Source organism: Mixophyes fleayi, chromosome 4 (genome assembly GCF_038048845.1).
Source record: "Mixophyes fleayi isolate aMixFle1 chromosome 4, aMixFle1.hap1, whole genome shotgun sequence".
Lineage (NCBI taxonomy): Eukaryota > Metazoa > Chordata > Amphibia > Anura > Limnodynastidae > Mixophyes > Mixophyes fleayi.
In genome coordinates, this window is record NC_134405.1 from 185,676,908 (window position 1) to 185,701,901 (window position 24,994).

Genomic DNA, 24,994 nt, shown 5'->3' on the forward strand with positions numbered 1-24,994 from the left:
TTTGCAATGCCATCTGCCGGGAGTGCCCAAAGGAGGAGTTAGGGCAAGGTTATAAGATTAATCATTACTATGCTGCGTGTGTGTTTGTACTCCTCAATGGTGTATGGGTGCATTACATGATTGGGGCGGCTTTCTCTTGCACAATTGAGATGACGGGACAGGGCTATATTGTACTAAGCACAAAATATTTATATCACTGACCTGAATGAAAATGATTGCACTAGAAGTCAACTTGTTTTTATTATTCTTCTATATAGTATATAATGATATACAATTAAAAAATCAGTAGCTACAAATTTTATATTTCTTATAGTATTCCTTCAAATGCAAATAAAATTGTAATTGGCAGTACACAAAATTAATGAAACAACAAAATGAAACACAATTCTCTTTAGCACATTTACACAGACAAATGTTATGGTTCACACCATGTAATCTCATCATAGACCATATAAATGTAAGCAGAACAGCTTATTGAATACAATATCAAAACAGAAAAAAGCAAATATTAACATTTCCCAAGATAGCCAATTGGATGAGCTATGCATAACAAATTCTAAACTAAGCTATGAGGTTCCAACAACTTGACACCTTCTGTTGACAAGTTTTGTATGACATATTTTATTTGACACCTTGAGCTAGAGTAACACCTATTTCAATGGGTTTATTTGAACTCAGGATTTATTTTGTATAGATTATCTGCTATAGAGTTTAATACATTTGATTACTGAAGAACGTACAGCGATTATTCAGAATTTAATCCTATAAAGCTTGCCACACTAAATTATTAAATCGTTATATTCTATATGTTTGGCCTGATTGACAAAAAACTGTATCTGTGTCTACTTGTCCAATTGTCAGTGGCTAAATTGGACAGGTACACCAGTTTAGTGATAAGGTTGAATGGCCAGTTCCCATGGTTCCACATTATTTAGTCAGCCGATGACCACCTACATAACAGATGTGGCCACCAGACAATTAAAAAAACTAGATGGTGTCAGCCATTTTTTGAACTTTGGGGACCTCATACAAAATAATGATTAAGGGCAAATTGAGACTTCCACATTTTCTGACGAAATCACCACATGTGCCCAGCTGTAGATACTGCCCATGCTACTTGTAAATGTTTAATCTTATTTCTCTGTAATGTATAAGTGAATGAAAATAACAACAGTATAGATATGCACAGTGTACTATAGATGCATCTTGCTAGGTAAGTAGGTTTGCTAAGTAACAGAAATCCCATAGATACACTAAACTTTTCTTTAGTTGACACCCAGCAAAATCTTGTAGTGCTTTATTACTTTATAAACCATTCCTATAGTGAGAAATGTAATACAATATTGTTAAATCAAACAGTGCACATTTCATAGTTGATCATCCAACCACACTTGAAAAATAACAGGGTCAGAGAAAAATTACAAGTCAAAGGGATGTCTGTAGATTGTAAGAACTCTCAGGCAGGGTCCCTTCTACCCTTTGTCTCATACCTGTATAACCCATACGACCCTGATGTCATGTCTGCCTAATCCTCTGCTGTTTGTTCACTCACACACATGGAATTTGTAACTATACCCGCGCTAGCTGCAATTGCTAGCGTATGACTCTCCATGCATATGTTACTACGCTTTGTTGTATTCATATATCTTTTATTATGTTTACTGTTTTCATGTTACTTTGGGTATTATGTTTCCATTAGATCTCTGCCCTTGAAGTGTTGACAAAAATGTTTTTTTTAAACAAATATAGAAAAGCATCATCCCCTGTCAAAATCATTTTGTCACATTACACCATAGAAATTGAAATAAATGAAATTAAACTTTTTTCCAGTTATATTTACACATTTCCCCATACAACATTCAACTAACACAAAAAGGCAATAGTTCTGAGAATGAATAGAAAATGAAAAACTAGAGTAATAGGGTTGGAAAAATGATCAGTCACCTGATTTAGTTCTTTGTAGAGCTGTCATCACAGCCACCAGTCTGTTTGTATATGTCAGCTTTATACACCTTGATTTTGGAATATTTTCTCATTCTACAAGTCCATCCACAGATTTTCTATTGGATTTTGGTCATGGCTCTGACTTGGTCACCTTCCTATCCTTAAGCCACTGTATTATTTTCTTGGCAGTAGGGTGAACCACCTGCCCATCTTCAGCTGTTTAGCAGTGTGCAGCAGCTTTCCTAAAGAATTTGGGTGTATTTGGCAGCATCCATCTTTCCTTCAATCCTGACAAAGAGAAACACGCCCACAACATACTGCTGCCACCACCATGCTTCATAGAAGGTATGGTGTGTTTTGGGTGGTGTGTTATATTTACTTTGCACCAAACATACTGCATGGAGTTCAGTCCAAAAAGTTCTATCTTGGTCACATTTGACCAAACAACCTTTTACCACATGGTATCAGAATCTTCCAAGTGTTTTTTTACAAATGAGGCTGAATGTGGCACTTTTTTAGAAGAGGCATCATACTTGCCACCATGCCATAAAGGGCAGCTTTGTGTAAAGCCTGTGAGGTAGTTGTCACATAAAGACTTGTAAGTCCTTCAATGTTGCCATTGGCCATAGCTTCCTTAATCAATATTCTCCTGGCTCTGTTATCCAGTTTGGAAAGATGGCCCGATCTAAGCAAGGTTTTAGTGGTACCATACACTTTCCACTTCTTAATAATGCTTTGAACAGTCCTCAGAGGGAGAGTAAAGGCCTTTGAAATCTTTTTGTATCCTTCTCATAACTTGTGCCTTTCCATCACTTTATCCCGGAGCCCTTTTGAAAGCACCTTTCCAACCATGGTGAATTCTTTGCCTTACCATGCACTGCTAGTAGTGGATTCCTCAAGGAACAGCCAGTTTTATTCTGAAGAAATCAAAACCACTACAACTGATGTCAGGTGGTGGCCAATTAGCCTGTTGTGTGATCTGGAAGGTCATTGTATGTACTTGTGCAAGTTTATAATGATTACTGTAAGGGTATAATCACTTGTCCAATCCAGGTATTTTAGTAATTGAATTGTTAATAACTTTTATAAATGTTATTTTCTCTTTGCTGTTAAGGGTTATAATGTGTACATACAGCTGGAAAAGTTTGATTGAATTTATTTCAATTTCCATGATGTAACTTTCCCCAATAGTGGTTGAACACAATGTTCAGTGCACTAACCTATGCCAGTCAGTGAGTTCAGTGGGATACCATATGTATTTTCTGTATATTTGTAGCTGTTATTTATTGCCCCAAGGTCATTGTGTTTATCTGTAATGATCTCCTTTATGGCGGTTTACATTGTTCCCCTTTTTTATCTCTTTAGTGTGTATATTTGCATTTTCTGATAAGAAAATTATTCACCCTAAACAGACATATTGACACTCCTATAATTCCTCAATGTACACAAGTTAATTTGCTGAATATCATAGAATTGTACAATTATTAGGGCTCATCCCCATAAATGCAACTTAAGAAAACACCAGAATAAATAGTGTAGCACACAGATCTATTGATCTATATGCTGTGCTTCCTCTGTTGACCACACAGTAACAAAACAAAATGCTGCTGGCGTAATTTAGTCAAGGCAAACCTTCAATTCTTGTATACTACTGTGGAGAGCAGAGGCAGTGCAGCATAGAGATCAATTCATCTCTATGCCACAATATTTCTCCAGCGGTTTTCTGGAGTTGCATTCTGTTTGGAACGCAGTTCAAGAAACTGCTCATGTATACGAGCCCTTAGGATACAGCAACAAACTGCAACAATGACCCATCTGGTGTTGGTTAAAACTGCTGTGGGTATAGATATAGCATTTGTTAGAGTGATCTATTGAGTTCATTTATTTATGAATGTAAAGATGTTACCGCAGATATGATACAGAAATTCATATGTGGCAGTATTTTGACAAATGACGTATGAGAACTGAAGGGGTTATGAAAAGTTTAAGTAATTAGACTAATGTTTGCATTAGAATGAGAGTATAGGATTTTTTTCATACAATATATGAAGTGGGGAATGGTGTATGATACCACATGTTAACTTTTCACAATATAGTATGATTATTAAGCTAACATTTGTGAATATATTATGTGATGTCATTATATTGACAGGCATACACTTACTGCCTGATTGTTTCAATTATTTTCTCCATGGCATCCTCCCAGCAGTAGGCTTTCACTGACTGTATGTTGTCAATAATTTCAGATGTGATCACAAGCCTCTCATTGATCTTTCCTGCTCTCCTGTCTCTATAAGATAATAATGTAAGGATTATGAATATTTAAGCAGTTGATGACATAATACACAATAATACAATCTTAATATTTTTAACACTCATTGTTAACTCCACTAATAGACACATAATATAGTATTCAACTGTTTGCACAAAATACACATTACTTATTAGTGGCACATACACTACAAAGCATATAAAGCAAATATGTCAAGTTTAGACTGAGTCTGATGACACTTCTGTAAATAATATTTGTATAATTGGTGAGTTGTGATATCAGAATGTGCCTCTGGTCATGGCAGCAGCACAGGATGTCACCTGTGTAGTGACAAAGGCACATCCTGGGACTCAAGAAGTGCCGTAGCCATGTGTGCTGGCTTCAGATTGGCCCACACCAGAGCACCGAGAATGGTAAGTGCCGGTGGGGGTGGGAAGGGCATCATGTGTGTCGAAGTCGTATAATTGGATGAACAAAAGTATATTGGTTAATATTGTTTTAGTGGTCGATTGCACGCTACACGTGGCATACTGCGATCGCTCGGTAAAATACGCACGTACACACTCGCATTACAACATTTAGTTATTTATATAATTCATATTCATATTGGTTCCGTTACACAGTAATTTATGAGCAGATAGTATTTAGTTTATCATTAGTTTATATATTATGATTATATGTACACTTCAGTGTTATTTAAGGTTCAGGTTATAGGAAATGTGTCATGTCTGATTACATTCTAATTCCCTATTCATCAGCAGCTGTCCGGTTCCATCGCCGAAGAGATCGCATATTGCATACTCTAGTTATTGATGTTAGGCATTATCTTGTCAGATTGATATCAGACTGTAAAATGCTAATGGACTAGTTGTAACTGGTTTCTGGGTGGGAGAATCATCTGGAATGTTGACCTCAGCCTTTGAGGGGGTTGTTTGAACTAGCCTATGACCTGTTTACCCTGGACCCACCTGAAGTCTGGACCTATGGAAGCAAGCTACGCCACTGCATTGTTCTCTCTGTAACACTGAATGTATATATAATCATAGCTGCGCTCCCAGTCTTCAGTCTACTATGACCACAGTATTCAAGGGTGAACTACTGTTCACTGGTACCGTGGGAGCGCAGTGCGAGCGCATGCGAACGCAGCGGTATGTATGTATCTTTTGGTATTGGCTGTACTGTACTGTATTATATTATAATCATGTATTGAACTATTAACTTTTCACATCTGCTAAAATAAATCACTTTGTGCGTTAGAAACACAATACAATCGCTTGGGCAATGCTTATTTGAAAACGATACAATTACTTTAATATGTGTGAATGTCTTTCTGTGTGCCATTGTCAGTCTGTGATAGTCATGTACAAAGAGAATAAATCACTGCATGGAGCTAAAGCAGCTATGGACCCACCATGCACTTCACTTTGTGCAACTGCATCTAGATTGCTGCTGAGGTGTTTGGGCTACAGAGAAAGATGGCAACATTTGTGAAGGAGAAGCTAGACGGGAGGAGTTGAAGAAAGTTGTCCCCAGTAAAGTGCAGAGCAGATGCATCAATACACCTTGTTATATGGAACCAGATCTCATTTTCCAGAGTGAGATTACTGCTATGAGATAAAGAAGTTCATTTCTTGCCATGCGGAGGGGTACACAGTCATTTCCACTTTGCACATCAATTTTGCACCTACTCAGAGCTGTCAATTTTCAGTTGTAGTCCTATACTTTTAATGGGACCCATTTGCACCTCCACATTGCATTTCTCTGGATAAGCTCATTTCCAGGCATAATCTGAACAATGTAATATATACACTTTTGTGTGTGTTTAATATAAGCCAGGAATGAGGCTAAAACGAAAAGTATTTCAGGTAAAATACTGAGAAGATTATATAATGTAAGAGGTGATACTAAAGTAGTAGAGGTTGGAGTTTAATGTGCTGTTTATACTTTCTGATAGTGCATCTCTGTATATCCAGACACACTCCTAGGTACACTCCTAGGTCATCTCTGTACACATAGGCACACTCTTAGGTCATCTCTGCACACATAGGCACACTCCTAGGTCATCACTGTACACATAGGCACACTCCTAGGTCATCTCTGCACACATTGGCACACTCCTAGGTCATCTCTGCACACATTGGCACACTCTTAGGTCATCTCTGCACACATTGGCACACTCCTAGTTCATCTTTGCACACAAAGGCACACTCCTAGGCAGGGCCGGATTTCCCGCTAGGCAACCTAGGCAACTGCCTAGGGCCTAGCGGTCCCCAGAGGGCCCAGACAGGACTGGCAGTGAGCGGGGTAGGCAAGGCGGAGAAGTGCTCCCCTCCGCCTGCCATCCCTCTCTGTCCGCCGACATAGTAAAAGAGACTGCGGACGGAAACAGACTTAAAAAAAAAAACAGTCACGTGATCGCATGATAGGTCCCGGCAGTCTCTCCTCCTCATTCAGGGGAAACAGAGAGGAGGAGAGACTGCTGGGACCTGTCATGCGATCACGTGACTGTTTTTTTTTTTTAAAGTCTGTTTCCGGCCACTGTGTGAGGACTAACCGAGGAGCTGCGTGGTGGAGAAAAAAGAAGACAGGAAGACAAGAAGACCAGAAGACAGAAAAGTGGAATACAAAAGAGAAAAAGACAGGTAAGTAAAACGGAGGCACATAGTGTGAGGTGATAATGAAGGGGCACAGTGAAGGGGCACAGAGGTGACACAGTGAAGGGGCACAGAGGTAACACAGTGAAGGGGCACAGAGGTGATATTTTGAAGGGACAAAAGTGGCAATAAATGGGCATAGTGTGATGATTGAGGGACAAAAGTGACAAGGGCACATCCTTGGATTTATGCATATTATTTTTGCAAACAACTTAATTTAATATTAATATTTAATATTTCTGTCCTGACTTAAATACTTATTAGGTTGTTTTGACCCAACTACTTAAAAAAACGGGACTGCTCGGTAATTATTTAGGGGTGCCTTTTTCTGCAGCAGGGTGGCCTTGCTCTTTTCACATGTTAGGTACGCCCCCAAAGAGGCAAGCCACACCCCCACCTCCTTTGGCTGCACATGCTTTCACTTCTGCGTAACTATAGGGGTATATGGTAGGCTGCAAAAATATAGTGCTATGGAGTGTTTCAGGGAGGGGGCCCAAAAACAGTATCCTGCCTAGGGCCCTATGAGGTCTAAATCCGGCTCTGCTCCTAGGTCATCTCTGTACACATAGGCACACTCTTAGGTCATCTCTGCACACATAGGCACACTCCTAGGTCATCACTGTACACATAGGCTCACTCTTAGGTCATCTCTGCACACATAGGCACACTCCTAGGTCATCACTGTACACATAGGCACACTCCTAGGTCATCTCTGCACACATAGGCACACTCTTAGGTCATCTCTGCACACATAGGCACACTCCTAGGTCATCACTGTACACATAGGCACACTCCTAGGTCATCTCTGCACACATTGGCACACTCCTAGGTCATCTCTGCACACATTGGCACACTCTTAGGTCATCTCTGCACACATTGGCACACTCCTAGTTCATCTTTGCACACAAAGGCACACTCCTAGGTCAGCTCTGCACACATAGGGACACTCCTAGTTCATCTCTGCACATCTATGTATACTCTTAGGACATCTCTGCACATCTGGGGAGTACCCTAGGTCATCTCTGCACAGATAGGCACACTCCTAGGTCAACTCTGCACATCTAGGCACACCCCTAGCTCATCTCTGCACACATAGGCACACTCCTAGGTCATCCCTGCACACATAGGCGCACTCCTAGCTCATCTCTGCACACATTGGCACACTCCTAGGTCATCTCTGCACACAAAGGCACACTCCTAGTTCATCATTGCACGCAAAGGAACACTCCTAAGTCAGCTCTGCACACATAGGGACACTCCTAGTTCATCTCTGCACATCTATGTATTCTCCTAGGACATCTCTGCACATCTGGGGAGTACCCTAGGTCATCTCTGCACAGATAGGCACACTCCTAGGTCAACTCTGCACACCTGGGCACTACCCTAGTTCTTCTCTGGCCATCTAGGCACACTCCTAAGACATCTCTGAACATCTGGGGACTACCCTAGTTCTTCTCTGCACATCTACGCACGCTCCTAAGACATCTCTGAACATCTGGGGACTACCCTACTTCTTCTCTGCACATCTAGGCACACTTCTAAGACATCTCTGAACATCTGAGGACTACCCTAGTTCATCTCTGCACATCTGGGCATTCTCCTAGATCATCTCTGCACGTCTAGGCACACTCATAGTTCACTTCTACACATCTAGTCGCACTCCTAGGTCATCTCCAATCATGGAGGCATGCTCCTTGGTCATCTCTGCACAGATAGGCACACTCCTGGGTCATCTCTGCACATCTGAACATTCTCCTAGGTCATCTATGCACATGGAGGCATGCTCCTTAGCCATCTCAGCACACTCTTAGGTATAATTACCATAGGACGGTACATTATCCTATATTTAATCACATGTTAAAATTATGGCACTAAACCCTGTTGGCAAAAACATTTCATAAGCTAAGAAGACACAACAAGAGACTGTTTCTTGTCATTGGACGGACTCCATTGATAAATGTCAATTGCTCTCCCCACAACTTCTGAGTGGAAAAAAGTTAGATAAATCTATTCCTGGAAACCAGCTCTAGTAGGAATATGGACAACACAACTGATATACATTATTGCAGTTAAATTGTCAGGCTCAGCTGCTAATTAAACTTATCAGGGGTCTTTTAGTGGAATTCAAACATGTGTGGTTTCTATAACGTTGTGACACAAGGTACAGATAAGAAGAAACGCTATATTGTAGCTAATTTTATGTGATCCAACAGGCAAGTATAACAATATATATATACCACTGTAAAATATGCACTTTCTACAATGAACACAAATATTTGGTATTACTATTAATACATTTCATAGTGTATATCACAAGGCATTAACAAAAGAAAGTGAATTCTTACCTGTACTTCATCATCCTTCTTCCCAACCATGCCTGAAACAGTGCCAGAATAACCAAGAAGCCTAGACCACAGAAAGCTGAGGCCTGTAGCAAGTCCCAGATTAGACCCATCAAAAGTAGCACTTGTAGTGGAGCAATCCAGACATAATGAGCCAGGGCCAGGCCCTATCAAGTCAAGGCAGGATTTAGGTTAATAGGAAAATAATAGAAATTGCAGATTTTACCTCTATATAAGTGATTTTTATTGTTTTTACAGATTATAGCTGCAAAAGAAACATTATGGAAACTAAGTGAGATTTTAATATGACGTCTCCACAATCATTTAATAAAAATACAAATTTCAAATGCTACAAAATAAGGTTGTGATAGATGAGGCTCAACATTATTTTAACTAAAACCAATCTAAATCTATCTGCATTTATGCTGCATCCAGTATGTTGGACAAGAAAAGTATTACTGGGCACTTGGCAAAATGATTTACAATTGTAAATGTCCCTGAAAATCACTCGGCGGTTATTATTCATTTATTCCATGCTCCTTCATTAGTACCTGTTGTAATATTAAAATGCATAAGTTGAAGTTAGCTAAAGAAGTTCTGAGTGTCACATAGTGGAAATAGCATCAACATAAGATCTATGTTTCAGAGAAAACTGAAGGTGGATGTTAATTGTACAAAAGTTAGCGATATGTATCTAAATTCCACATGTTGTATTCAGTTTGTATAATGCTAGGTAAAGTACAGGCTGCTCATAAACATGTATTTGGTAAAATACATTTTAAATAGTCTAACATATTCATCTGAATATTAGACTAAATTGGAATAAGTAGTTTCTATATCATGTAAGGAAAATTTTAGATAATTCTGGTCCATTTGCACACTAGTAGCATTTCACTAACTAACTAACTAGCAACTAGCATTTAAGAAGTAACATTTTAACCTGTATCTGACAAGTGTATTTTCAATTGAATTTAAGATGGCAAATAATTAAGTTCTTTAATCTGTAAACACTTGGGTGGTTTAAGGTGAGCCTGGTAAAAAAAAAGATACATACTGTAGCAGTGACAGATGACACTATTAGGTACAAATTTAGCAAACAAGACCTAAGAAAGGAACGTTTTATCAGTACATTTTTATCAGTAAACATGCTGGATACAAAGTATCATTACTGTGCATCCAGCATTTTGCAATGATCTCAGTTCATGTTAGAAGAACTGAATTTAGACAGGCCTAAAGTTTAAAAAGCCTTTAAATCCACCCTTAGAGGCATATGTGTTTTATACTTAAAATAATTTAATTATAGGGTGTTGTTTTTAAACAATATTATAACAATAAAATTACAAATTTATAATGTTCTTTGCTTTACTTGATTTGCAATAACTGTGCTTCTAAATAAGCAACTTATTCTTACTACATTTTTGTGCTCCAGCTGAGACTACTTGGACTATAACTAGCAATAATACTAATGCCATACTAATTTTGCAGCATAATGAAATGTGACAAGCTATTGAGACTGAGGAACAGTCTTTTGCACAAAACATTACCCTTACAAGACAGCTATTAGTTGTGTGTTTCTAAAGGTTATATTTAAGAATACATTTTAAATTATGGCACTTTCTGAAAGTGAGGGTCATTTCTGAACGTACAGAATGCAGTCCTGCTGTACATTTCTATTTGGGCAAATGCAGTAATTTATTCGTCATCGCATACATAGGTGAACACCCACAATCCAGTTTTTGAAACTAACCCCTCAGTCTGTATCTTTGTTTGTGGGATTACAAGTGCAGTTGGAAATATGTATGGTTAAAAGAGTACAAACATATAATTTCAAGTTCATTCTAGTGATACCAGACCACTACATTAAATAAAATGTTCAGACTTTTCTTCTAAAATACTGCTCATTCCAGCATCTTTATATTACTTAAATTAGTCATGAAAGTGAAAGGGACATCGGGACTGTCTTTATTATATTAGTCTCTTTTGAGCGTTTGAATATTATTCACTTTTTTATAGTGCTTATATATTACACAGCACTATACAAAGTATATTTAACCATTCACATCAGTCCCTAACACATACACTAGGGTTAATTTTGTCATAAAAAATAACCTATCAGGAGCTTGGGAAGAAACCAGAGCACCCAGAGGCAACTCACACAAACACGGGGAGCACATACAAACTCTACACAGATAGAACCATGGTCACAATCTGCCCAGCTCCTTCAATTGGAAAATGCAAAACTCTGCAGGCCTTTAGACATCACCATCTTGACACACAGATACAAGCCCTTCCCCCACCTGTTAATGTCCCTTGGGGGTATATTTACTAAACTGCAGGTTTAAAAAAAAGTGGAGATGTTGCCTATAGCAACCAATCAGATTCTAGTTATCATTTATTTAGTACATTCTACAAGATGACAGCTAGAATCTGATTGGTTGCTATAGGAACATCTCCACTTTTTCAAACTCCCATTTAGTAAATATACCTCTTAATGTCAATTGAAAATGCAATTACTTGACACAAGATAATATCCGAAGTTGAAGACGAACTAAATAGAAGCAGACATACCTGAAAGACGAAGAAGCAGATGTCCGATGGCACCGCAGACTGACAGGCAGTGATTCCGACTGGACAGCTCTCCGGAATTTCAGTGTGACGTGTGCACGACTTGCATGAATGTTAATTTAAAGCGGCAATGTCTGCACCTCGCAGGCTAAGTGTACTGCCTGTCAGCCTGCGGTGCCATCGGACATCTGCCTCTTCATATTTCAGATAAGTCTACTTCGATTTAGTTTGTCTTTTTCTGCCATCGGTTTTTTTTTGGAGGTATGAAACTTGTCGGAATGGTCGTAATCGGTAATACAATTACAACCGCTCTGGACCACTCATAAATAGGTTGAGCTTTGAGCTCACTGAGTTACTGTGATTATTGTTTACTGTACTGTGCTGTCTCACCTCGTATTGTAATCTCGTTTGTCCCTGTACGGCGCTACGGACACCTAGTGGCGCCCTATAAATAAAAATTAATAATAATAATAGTAATAATATATCTAAAAAGTACTGCAATCTGCTACATAGAAAGAGAACTGCCCCAAATGTGTCCAATCACATTTTCTTTTAGTTTGATTAATTATTAGGTTCACACATCTGCCTCCATGGCTTTGCTCTCTTTTAGGTACATAGTTGTGTATAGCTACCTATGCCTAGTACACCCCAAATCCTCTTCCATTATACAGCATCTATGTGTTTATCTTCAAAGAAGGCATTGGGCCTGATTCATTAAGGAAAGTGAGGAAAAAAAAGGAGTAAACTTTCTCCTGGACAAACCATGTTACAATGCAAGGGGTGTTAATTAGTTTATTATTTGGCACATAAATTAAATACTGGTTGTTTTGTCATATAGCACACAAATACTTAATAGGTTTTTACACTGAAATTTAAAGTTGATCAAGGACATGCCCTACCTCAACTATAAATCTGTCCCTACATTTTAAATTGCATCCCCCTCCAATACAACATGGTTTTCCCAAGGTTCAAAATTACTCCATTTTTTTTGCTTTCCTTGCCTTAATTTATTAGGCCCATCGTATTTGCGCACATAGGTATTTTGGTTGCATAAGCTCAGGGAGAAGCAGGTGTAATGATATAGGAAATGGAGAATTGCATATTTAAAGCTGCTGTACATTGTCTGGCCATAGTAAATGGCCTCCAGTTGTGTATTGCCATTGCATTAGTTTCCCCCTTTAGAACATAAATGCCAACAATGGGCAAACAATTGTTATGCCATTTAGACTGACTATGTGTGACGCTGACCCCAAATGTTCCATTCAGTCACCAGACTGGCTGCAGAAACACAGCCAATTATTCCCATTGGCACACGTGTAAGGTAGTCTTGTTTTCCATAATTCCAGATCAAATCTGGCCCAATTAGGTCAGATTTTAATTGTGTAGGACAGGGACACAGACTGCACTGTTAAACTGCAGATATGACGAACAGGCAACAATGCGGAAAATAACACATTACGTTGACTCTTTATGAAATATATATATATCAATATTTCAGTGTATTTTAACTGTTCCTGCTACATGCCTTGCCCTGCTGATTGGCACTGAAGTAATGATGAACAATTGTTGATCGTGTAAGGTGTTCTAATTCAATACTTGGGGATATTAGAGACTAGTGGAGCTGTTATCATCTGTTTAATGGTTAATTATAGAGTGATGTTAGTTACTATTGTTCCTGCCAACATAACATGCTAATATTACATTAAGAATGTAACAGAAGACTCATAGAACGTGCTGTGTGAAAAAGTTTCATAGGTTAGACATGGTTCATTTCTACAATAATCACTACATAATAGTCTTAAACCAAACAACAGCAGCATTAAAAGAAGCACTGAGAGATTTTATACGCTCTATAAACTATCATTTTACTTGCATTTTCACAACCTTAAATAAATCTTTTAAATTTACATAATATTATCAATATTGGATGTATGACAAAGTAAGCAGTACAGACCAGAAAGTGTATATAAGTATTGTTAGATTTTGAAATATGCTGTATACACAATTGGTGACTGCAAGAGATAACCCAACTAGTACAATAAAACTATGCTCAATTATTCTTCTGAAAACTACACAACTTAATGTAGATCAATATCCAAACGTACGTTAGAATAAATCCGTGGTTTTATATTTGGAAAAAGTACCTATATATACAATTAGTTTTGGAAATAATAATAACATATTAATAAACTAAAGCACTGTGTATTTTAAAATATGTTTTTTACAAATATATTTTGGCTGTGTCATTAGGTTAGCTGATTTTACTGTAGTTTTTTTGTCTCTTTCTTTTCCTTGTTTTAGTCATCGAAAGAAGCAAACACAACAGGGAGACCCATCAATTGAAATGTAGGTGAGTCAATTAAGTGACTAATTGATCTGATTTGGAGAATAGAGAATACACCTGTTTTCTCCATAATGTAAACTTAGAACATGATGTTTGGTGTAAGTATAGATCATTTTCAGATATACATCCAGGAAATGCTAGAACATTTAGTGAAGATGGTTTCTCAGTCCCATTATATACATATTAACATTGACCTTGTCTTAATAGAAAATGTACACCACAATTATTATTATTATTATTATTATTATTATTATTATTATTATTGTTTATTTGTTAGGCGCCACAAGGTTTCCGCAGCGCCGTACATGGTACAAACAGTAGACTATACAGGGTAAGACAGTACAGAACAATAAACACAAAGTACCAGTTCTTCAGAAACTCCAGGCAGGCAGATACAGTAGAGACGGAGCGGAAGAACAGGTATGGAGACAGGAGGGAAGATGGGCCCTGCTCATACGAGCTTACATCCTAAGGGAGGGTAAACAGAATCAGGTACATAAGGGAGCCAGTGAAGCAACGGGGAGAGAGAAAGGGGGCAGGGGAGAACCAGAAGAGGTGAGAGGTTAAGTGGATGGTTGGTAGGTCTTAAGGAACAGGTGAGTTTTAAGAGCCCGCTTGAAGGAGCACAGATTGGGTGAGAGACGAATGGAGCGAGGGAGGTCGTTCCAGTGAAGGGGAGCAGCACAGGAGAAGTCTTGGATTCTAGAGTGGGAAGAGGTGATCAGAGTGGAGGAGAGGCAGCGATCATTGGCTGAGCGCAGGAAGCGGGCGGGAGTGTGAATGGAGAGGAGGTTAGAGATGTAAGGGGCAGTAGACTGAGAGAGAGCCTTGTAAGTGGTGGTGAGGAGTTTGAAAAGAATTATGTAGGGGAAGGGGAGCCAGTGTAAGAAAAGACAGAGAGGGGAGGCAGAGGAGGAGCGGCGTGAGATGAAGATGAGTCTCGCAGCCGCAATGAGTATAGAGCGGAGGGGGGCAAGGCGGGAGCAGGGGAGGCCAGCAAGGAGGAGGTTGCAGTAGCCGAGACGGGAGATGATGAGAGCATGGATGATAGTTTTGGTGGCATCTTGAGAGAGGAAGGGACGGATGCGGGCAATGTTACGGAGTTGGAAGCGACAGGCTTGGGCAAGGGATTGAATGTGGGGGGCAAAAGAGAGAGAGGAGTCGAGAGCGACACCTAGGCAGCAGAGTTGGGTGACAGAGGAGATAGTGGAGTTGTTAACAACGATAGAGAGGTCATGGTGGGAATTGAGCCTGGGTGGGGGAAAGACAATGAGTCAATATAAAGGAACTACCAGAACCAGGGGCAGAAGTTGGCATCGCTCCTCTGAGAACAGAGCTGTGACCTCTGAGCTTCTGAATAATGACCTGTCATGTTCTCTTTGTAACACTGAACCTGCAAACATGCATTGCCGTGTGTAATGAGCAATTTATCCTCTGCAACCTGACTATGATATCCTGCTCTGTAATGTTAATATAGGACCGTTTTTTATTAAACTGGCTGCTCAAACCACAGGATAAAATCTGCAGGCAACTGATATGCAGTTGTTCGCTTGTTTTGCCTTGCACTGCGCTGATGATGTTTTTACCTCTGAGTTTCATGCTGAAATCACCTTAGACACTGTTGCTCGTGAAACATTAGCTGAGCTACCTTGGTCACCGAAGCTCTTGCCAAATGCATCCCAACAATCATCCCTTTTTATATACACTGAATTCCTGCAGATATGTATAAGCAACCAGGGCAACCATTCCAGCATTTATAGACATTACCCTGAACAAGCTGTGACATTATTTGCTTAAATAGTGCATGAGCCATACCTGTTTGGAAGCACAGTGCATTTAATATGCTTGGTATCCCTCATTTACCCAGTTGTTTCCAATTTTTTTCCGCTACCTATATCCACTATGTTTATTATTGTCTATACTTTTGACTACTCCAATTAATACACTGTATATAAAGTATGTACAACTGTACAACTACTATTGCAACATATATTTTCCCTTATTAGAGTAATAAATTGATGCTTCTTGAAAGAAAGCATTAACTGCAGCAAGCTGTATATGTTGGGTTGCTAAAAGCTGCAAGCAAGCAATTCTAGAAAGCTAACTATTGCATGGTAATACACAGTATTTCAAAGCATGTGTATAACTGGTATAATTAGGATACCTGATATAATTGATATTTTTATACTTTAATCTTTCCTGTATCCCATTCCTTTATTGAAAATAGCCATCTTTACAAAGATGTTTAGGAGCGGCCTCTGTGACTCATATATCAGAAGAATGGATGTGGCCAGTTAGTTTTCTACCATTTGAGCTTTTATTGTTATATCAGCATAATTTAAGCTATGCTATACAATCAATGGGATGTTGCTTCTGCTATTTTACTGGTGTTGGGATATTCCATTCATGTTTACTTTTTAACAAAGCAGTATCTTAAACTCAGAATACTATTGAGCAAATTATTTTCAGTTTTAGTTACTCACTAAGGTAAAGGTAGATAGGGTGCTGGCATTGAGGCTGAAGCTATAGATCATCGCACTGGGGTAAATAGAGGGCACTGGCATTGAAGCTGAAGATATTGATGATCACACTGGGGTAAATAAAGGGCGCTGGCATTGAGACTGAAGCTACAGATGATCACACTGAGGCAGATATAGGGCACTGGCACTGAAGCTGAAACTACAGATGATCACAATGGGGTATATAGAGGGCACTGGCATTGAAGCTGAAGATATTGATGATCACACTGGGGTAAATAGAGGGCATTAGCATTGGGACTGAAGCTACAGATGATCACACTGAGGCAGATATAGGGCACTGGCACTGAAGCTGAAACTACAGATGATCACAATGGGGTATATAGAGGGCACTGGCATTGAAGCTGAAGATATTGATGATCACACTGGGGTAAATAGAGGGCATTAGCATTGGGACTGAAGCTATAGATGATCACACTGAGGCAGATATAGGGCTCTGGCACTGAGGCTGAAGCTACAGATGATCACACTGGGGTAGTTAGAGGGCACTGGCACTGAGGGTGAAGCTACAGATGATCACACTGGGGTAGTTAGAGGGCACTGGCACTGAGGGTGAAGCTACAGATGATCACACTGGGGTAGTTACGGGGCACTGGCACTGAGACTGAAACTACAGATGATCACACTGGGGTAGTTAGAGGGCACTGGCACTGAGGGTGAAGCTACAGATGATCACACTGGGGTAGTTAGAGGGCACTGGCACTGAGGGTGAAGCTACAGATGATCACACTGGGGTAGTTAGAGGGCACTGGCACTGAGGGTGAAGCTACAGATGATCACACTGAGGCAGATATAGGGCACTGGCACTGAGACTGAAACTACAGATGATCACACTGGGGTATATAGAGGGCACTGGCATTGAGGCTCCAGCTTCAGAAGATCACACTGGGAAAATATATGTGCTGACTTCAGTGTAAGTTCAATAACATAATAATTATTTGATAGTTTGAGATTTTTTGTTCCCATTTTACATTCAAGCTCAGCTTTAATTACCAAACATATTAGTGCAATCACTGCTTTTATTGGCTTTCCTAAGATAATCAAGTTGAATTTTGTTGCCCCCAATTCTGTTTCCTGCTCTTAGTCTCCTCATTCCTAACTTCTGTCCTATGTTTATAAGTGTCCGTCATCTTGATGGGCCTCCTGTGCGTTTCATTTATTTTGACACAAAGATGTTACTGGTCACAGTAAGAGCAGATCTTGTAAACTAAGACATTGAAAAGGAAAAGAGCACAGGAGGCAGGCAGACACAACATCCTGCTGATTCCAAGGTTAACTTTTCCCAGACAACATACGCATAGCGTAAATGGCAGAACAAACTATTCCCACAATTCTTTACACAACAAACAATGTAACAGATTACGAGGAGTTCATAAATCACAGAGAACTAGAACAACGAATGTATTACTGCTATGAAATGATATATGTGTCTTAATTACTTACAATGTTGTGAATCATAAAAGTAAAAACACAAGGATATAATCCACCATACATCATCACAGTGAGTCTCAACCCTCCCCAGTGGTTACAATGTATGTTGAATTGCTCTTATATTCATTAACAGGCATTTTTATTGCACTTTATGAAGTGTCAACTTACGTAGAAAATTTAACCTTATATCAGTTCAACCTAACTACAGGCTATATCAGCATGTCAATGATGTAAGATTACACCTACTGACCGAATTACACTATTTTGCTTGAGGAAACTGTAGATAAACAATGTAAATATATGTAATGTTTAACTATCTTTTGTCAAATGTTTTATTTTAACACAGCTGAAGCACCGGCACTAAAGATGAGTGTAATTTTCAAAGCACAATATTTCTCTCATTCTACATTTTGTAGAGAAACTTTGCACATTTTACAGGCTGAATTTATTCTTAAGTGTTCCCAGTCCGGCACCAACCACATAACATAATAAATTATGCATCGTCAATACAGCTCTAGTCGTAGACTAGATTCAGCAAAATGTGAATGCACAAATACAGGGCAGCAAAAGCCAAATTAAAAGATGGTATCAGCCAACGTGGCACCTGTGCACAATGGATTTCCGATTCAGAGGAAATTTAGCCACAGCTTCACTCTATTTTAGTTGAATATTTTTTAATATTGGACGCTTTGGCTCTTTGGCTTAGTGGATAGCACTTCTGCCTTACTGCACCGGGGTCATGAGTTTGATTCCTGGCCATGGCCTTATCTGTGTGGAGTTTGTATGTTCTCCCCGTGTTTGTGTGGGTTTCCTCCGGGTTTTCCAGTTTCCTCCCACACTCAAAAAGCATACTGGTAGGTTAATTGCCTGCTAATAAATTGCCCTTAGTCTCTCTTGGTCTGTGTGTGTGTATGTTAGGGGATTTACACTGTAAGCTCCAATGGGGCAGGGACTAATGTGAATGAGTTCCCTGTGCAGCGCTGCGGAATTAGTGGCGCTATATAAATAAATTGTGATGATGATGATGATGATTATATAGTGTATAAGATATAATCTGTCACAGACAACTTCCCTGACCGCATAGCAGGGTAAATCATTCAGTGTATGGAACTTAAAAATGATTTTAAACATCCGATTCCACAGTAGGGATTACAGTATGTTTTGGGGGGCGTCAATTCTGACATTTTATATAAAGTAAGTATTGTCCACCATAATACACAAAAAGTTCCTAGTAAATACTGTATTATTAATGTCTTGAATACATAATAAGTGACAACATCACAAGCACTATTTACTTTACTTTGATAGAAGCAGAGAACTAGAGGAATATACAGTACTGTGTGTGCAGACAAGAACTATGCAGTCTGTCCAAAGCTGCAATTTTAATTTGCAAAAGAAAAAAATTGAGCAGAAACAAACAAAGCAGCTACAGTAAGAGATAAGGACACCACAGGCTTGAAAAATAAGAAAATACATAAATCAATATCCACAACCTTTTGTTTAATAATCAAAATTGATTAGAAATTGATTTTATTTAGTCAAATGCTATAAATTTTGTACCAAAATATATAATATTTACATTTTAGATATTACAAAAAGATAATATAAGGATTTGTGGAGCCCCACACAAAATAAAACTTAGAAAAGAAATTCAAATATACTTAAAAATATCGCTCCAATAAGATTTGATAATAATGTCAACTGAAATATTTGACACTTGTTAACATTGTTATTAGACACATTAGTGTTTAGATTTTAACTAAAATAAAATACTACACTATGTTTTTAAAGCAGTTGCAGTTTTGTCCCTGAGGAAGAATGCAGCTGCAGTTTTGTGGATGAGGAAGGAAGCAGTTGCAATTTTGTCCCTCAGCAGTAAAGCAGCTGCAGTCCTGCCCCTGAGGAAGAAAGCATATGCAGATTGTCCCTCAGGAAGAGAGCATATGCAGATTGTCCCTCAGGAAGAGAGCATATGCAGATTGTCCCTCAGGAAGAGAGCATATGCAGATTGTCCCTCAGGAAGAGAGCATATGCAGATTGTCCCTCAGGAAGAGAGCATATGCAGATTGTCCCTCAGGAAGAGAGCATATGCAGATTGTCCCTCAGGAAGAGAGCATATGCAGATTGTCCCTCAGGAAGAAAGCATCTGCAGATTGTCCCTCAGGAAGAAAGCATATGCAGTTTTGCGGATGAGGAAGAACACAGATGCAGTTTCGTCTCTCAGGAAGAAAGCAGTTGTAGTTTTGCTCATCAGAAATAAAGCAGTTACAGCTCTGCCACTGAGGAAGAAAGCATCTGCTGTTTGTCCCTCAGGAAGAAAGCAGCTGCAGTTTTGTCTCTACGGAAGAAAGCTGCTGCAATTTTGCCTCTGAAGAAGAAAGCAGCTGCAGTTTTACCCCTGAGAAAGAAAGAGTCACAGCTTTGTCCCCCAGGAAGAAAGCATATGCAGTTTTGCAGATGAGGAAGAACACAACTGCAGTTTTGTCCCTCAGGAAGAAAGCAGTTGTAGTTTTGCTCATCAGAAATAAAGCAGTTACAGCTCTGCCACTGAGGAAGAAAGCATATGTACTTTTGCCTTTATGGAAGAAAGCTGCTGCAATTTTTCCCCTGACGAAGAAAGAAGCTGCAGTTTTGCCTACGAGAAAGAAAGAAGCAACAACTCTGCCCTGAGAAAGAAAGAAGCTGCAGCTTTGCCCCTGAGAAAGAAAGTATTTACTGTTTGTCCCTCAGGAAGAAAGCAGCTGCAGTTTTGTTCCTGAGGAAGAAAATAGCTACAGTTTTGCCTCTACGGAAGAAAGCTGCTGCAATTTTGCCTCTGAAGAAGAAAGCAGCTGCAGTTTTACCCCTGAGAAAGAAAGAATCCGCAGTTTTACCCCTGAGGAAGAACGCAGCTGCAGTTTTGCCTCTATGGAAGAAAGCTGCTGCAATTTTGCCTCTGAAGAAGAAAGCAGCTGCAGTTTTACCCCTGAGAAAGAAAGAGTTTGTCCCTCAGGAAGAAAGCAGCTGCAGTTTTGTGGATGAGAAAGAAAGAAAGTAGTTACAATTCTGCCCCAGAGGAAGAAAGCAGCTGCAGTTTTGTGGATGAGAAAGTAAGAAAGTAGCTACAGTTCTGCCCCAGAGGAAGAAAGCAGCTGCAGTTTTGCGAATGTGGAAGGAATTGGCTGCAATTTTGCCCCTGAGAAAGAATAAAGCTGCAGGTTTGCCGAATGAGGAAGAAATCGGCTGTAGTTTTATCCCTGAGGAAGAAAGCAGCTGCAGTTTTGTGGATAAGGAAGAAAGACGTTATAGTTTTGCCCCTGAGGAAGAAAGCAGCTGCTGTTTGGTGGATGAGGAAGAAAGTAGTTACAGTTCTGTTCCTCAGAAAGAAAGCAGCTGCAGTTTTATCCCTCAGAAAGAAGGCAGCTGCAGTTTTGTGGATAAGGAAGAAAGTCGTTATAGTTCTGCCCATGTGGAAGAAACCATCTGCTGTTTGTCCCTCAGGAAGAAAGCAGCTGCAGTTTTGTGGATGAGAAAGCAAGTAGTTACAGTTCTGCCCCAGAGGAAGAAAGCAGCTGCAGTTTTGCGAATGTGGAAGGAATTGGCTGCAATTTTGCCCCTGAGAAAGAAAGAAGCCGCAGCTTTGCCCCTGAGGAAGAACAAAGATGCAGGTTTGCCGAATGAGGAAGAAATCGGCTGCAGTTTTGTCCCTCAGGAAGAAAGCACCTGCAGTTTTGTGGATAAAGAAGAAAGTCGTTATAGTTTTGCCCCTGAGGAAGAAAGCATCTGCTGTTTGCCCCTCAGGAAGAAAGCAGCTGCTGTTTTGTGGATGAGGAAGAAAGTCGTTATAGTTTTGCCCCTGAGGAAGAAACCATCTGCTGTTTGCCCCTCAGGAAGAAAGCAGCTGCTGTTTTGTGGATGAGGAAGAAAGTCGTTATAGTTTTGCCCCTGAGAAAGAAACCATCTGCTGTTTGCCGCTCAGGAAGAAAGCAGCTGCTGTTTTGTGGATGAGTAAGAAAGTAGTTACAGTTCTGCTACTTAGCAAGAAAGCAGCTGCAGTTTTACCCCTGAGAAAGAAAGAAGCCGCAGCTTTGCCCCTATGAAAGAACGAAGCTGCAGTTTTGCGAATGAGAAAGAAATCGGCTGTAGTTTTATCCCTGAGGAAGAAAGCAGCTGCAGTTATGTGGATAAGGAAGAAAGTCGTTATAGTTTTGCCCCTGAGGATGAAATAAGCTGCAGTTTTTCCCCTGAGGAAGAAAGCAGCTGCAGTTTTGTGGTTGAGGAAGAAAGTCGTTACAGTTCAGCCCCTGAGGAAGAGAGCATCTGCTGTTTTGTCCCTCAGGAAGAGAGCAGCTGCAGTTTTGCTCATGATAAAAGAATCCCGCTGTTTTCAAAATACATTGTTTTGGTTATAATCCAACCACCAATGCAGCTGATAACATTCTTAATCAGCGTAACGATTTGAAGCCATTGATCAATGGCATGACAATAACATCAGGGACATACGGTAGACTGTTTGTGCACCATAACAGCCTCCATTGGGAAAGATCCACCATTGTCACATACGGTAATGAGGACTTTAGAAAATGATATAATCTTTGAGGTATTTCCATATGATAAATTCTATTTTTGACTGGTAATGGGAGACCCCTGAAGACATTGGATTAGTGTAGTATAAAATTTTACTTACCTGTTTATCAATAAGTCTTGTGTATGGAAACTAAAATTATTTAAATATACATTTTTAGTCTAAATTACTTTTTTGTACTGATATTGCTGGTTAATGAACTGATTTGAGCTACCACCCCATACATTATTAGATTTGGAACAATATATACAACTATTACTTATCTGTTTTTAATTTGTTAAGTATGTGTGTGTTTCTTTCATAAGTTACATTTTATATAGTGGCCAATAGTTTTCTCCAGTATGTTGTGTAACAGTAATATATAATATATTAACATTATGTTACTAAATGTAATCAATTTCTAATCAGTTTTTTGTGATATGAGCATAAGGGGTATTGATTTATAAAAATGAAATCGATTCAGTTATCGAATAACTTTAACTTCACTTTCTCTTACTTTCAAAATATAAAACAAAAAGTGTACCTTGGGTAAAACAGTGTGAAAGTGAAACGAAACAAAAAAAAAAGTAGTGTAAGGTGAACAGCATGAAAATCATACAGAAGTTGCACAATGCCATATTTTTATGAAATCCATCCCTTTTCCCAAATCACTAAGGTTCATTTACAAATATACCAAAATGTGAGGCTGCAGTTCAAATATTATTTAGTAATGTCATGTCCATGTGCATTAAATAAAATCCACAGTCATGCACATTCCTGTCTCAAAAATAACTTCCCCCATCCTTTATGAAAATGTGCATAAATGTAAATTATCATAGATTTGAAATCGCAACCTGTCCAAATAAACTTCCTTGTCTTTATGTCTTTAATGGAGCAAAAAAATGTTTGATACGTTGCCTATACAAAGAAATGTTGACACATTTATCTCAGACAAAATAATATACTATGTTTATGAATTTGTGAACAATCAGGTGCCCATTGCGTTCCATTGACTAACTTATCAAACAACGTGGGTTTTCCAGCTCTTTACATATTCTTTGGTCAATACATTTGTAAATAATATTTTCAAATGTTTGATCCCATCAATAGATTTTACATGGAATCTTACCTCATCAAACTTATTCAGGTTGTTTGAGAGAAGACTTACAAGTTGTCCAGTGCTTATTTTATCCAGAACTTTACTTGATAATTTTAAGGTCTGTAACAACAGAAATGCAATTTGGATTACAAGAGCAAACGTGTGAACAGTATGTACTACATGCATATCATTGTTTGAATATACAGTACACTTACCTTTTTGTAAATTAAGCTGAACATTGCTATCCTCATTTGCATCCCTATATGATGGAGACCGAAAATGGCCGGGTGTAGAAGAAGCATTCTGACTGCAAAGAGGAGAGAAAGGCCAATTGCCAAGTAGTAAGCAATGGAGCGCTCTACAGTATTACTTTCATCGTAGGATGCTATGATTCTTCCAAGGAGAAGTGGTTGAACGGCTTTTGTGACTTCCTGAAAGAAAGAAGAAATAATGTGCTCAAATACATGTGATAACCTCACGAGTTCAAGTCACACTGGTCATGTATTACTGTCAGATTCTTTTAAACGCAGGGGTAAATTAAAGCAGGTGAGTGGTAACATACATTTTAGAAAAAGGATTTATAGCTTCTGGTTATGATTATCTTTTCAAATCATCTCACATTTAAATAAGGTAGGATAAATGTTTGTCACTAGCCTTATACGCTGCCCAGGGGCAAACGCAGGATTTGTAGAGAGGGGTTTCCACACCGCGCCGCCAGTGGGCGTGACCAGCATGCATGGGGGCGTGACTATAATTTTAGACAGTGCTTGGCTGCTCTCCAACACTTCCTATCCGAATCATATACACAGGCAATTCCTATCCAAATCATATACACAAGGAAAGCCACCTCAAGCATACAGTCCCCCATGCTGGGAGGGGGTTTCCAGACACTAGGAACCCCCCCCCCCTTGGTTTGCCTATGCTGCCCTTCTCCTGCTAACTGATACGGCTAATGGTGGAGAACCCAGCAAGAAGTCATAAGGAAAGAGTTCTTGTTGTTATTGTGAAATTGCTGTTTTGTATAACTCATGTTTTCATTTATTCATGTGTATATATAGGATTGTTATATTAGGACAAGTGCTAACCATTTTGTATATGGCTCTTAGCATTTGGCCACAATAGGTGCACTCCATTAACAACGGGTGTGCAATTTATTTTCATTTTCAAGTTTTTACCTACTGGTATTGTATCTTCCCCATAGAAATCCACAACTACCTTAAACATTGTTGTTCATAAAGTATTTGCAAACTGATATTTTTGCCT

At 39.2% G+C, this 24,994-nt stretch overlaps 1 protein-coding gene across 2 annotated transcripts in view; it reads right to left on the bottom strand.

Moving 5' to 3' along the window:
• Positions 1-24,994, bottom strand: part of CFTR (CF transmembrane conductance regulator) — a 140,858-nt gene that overhangs the window by 77,720 nt on the left and 38,144 nt on the right. For both annotated transcript variants that reach the window (XM_075208975.1, XM_075208974.1), the window contains exons 4-7: positions 23,947-24,162; positions 23,762-23,851; positions 9,216-9,379; positions 4,109-4,234 (exon numbers count right to left, since the gene is read on the bottom strand). In XM_075208975.1, the coding sequence (XP_075065076.1) occupies positions 4,109-4,234; positions 9,216-9,379; positions 23,762-23,851; positions 23,947-24,162 (596 nt within the window). The remainder of the gene's footprint in view (positions 1-4,108; positions 4,235-9,215; positions 9,380-23,761; positions 23,852-23,946; positions 24,163-24,994) is intronic.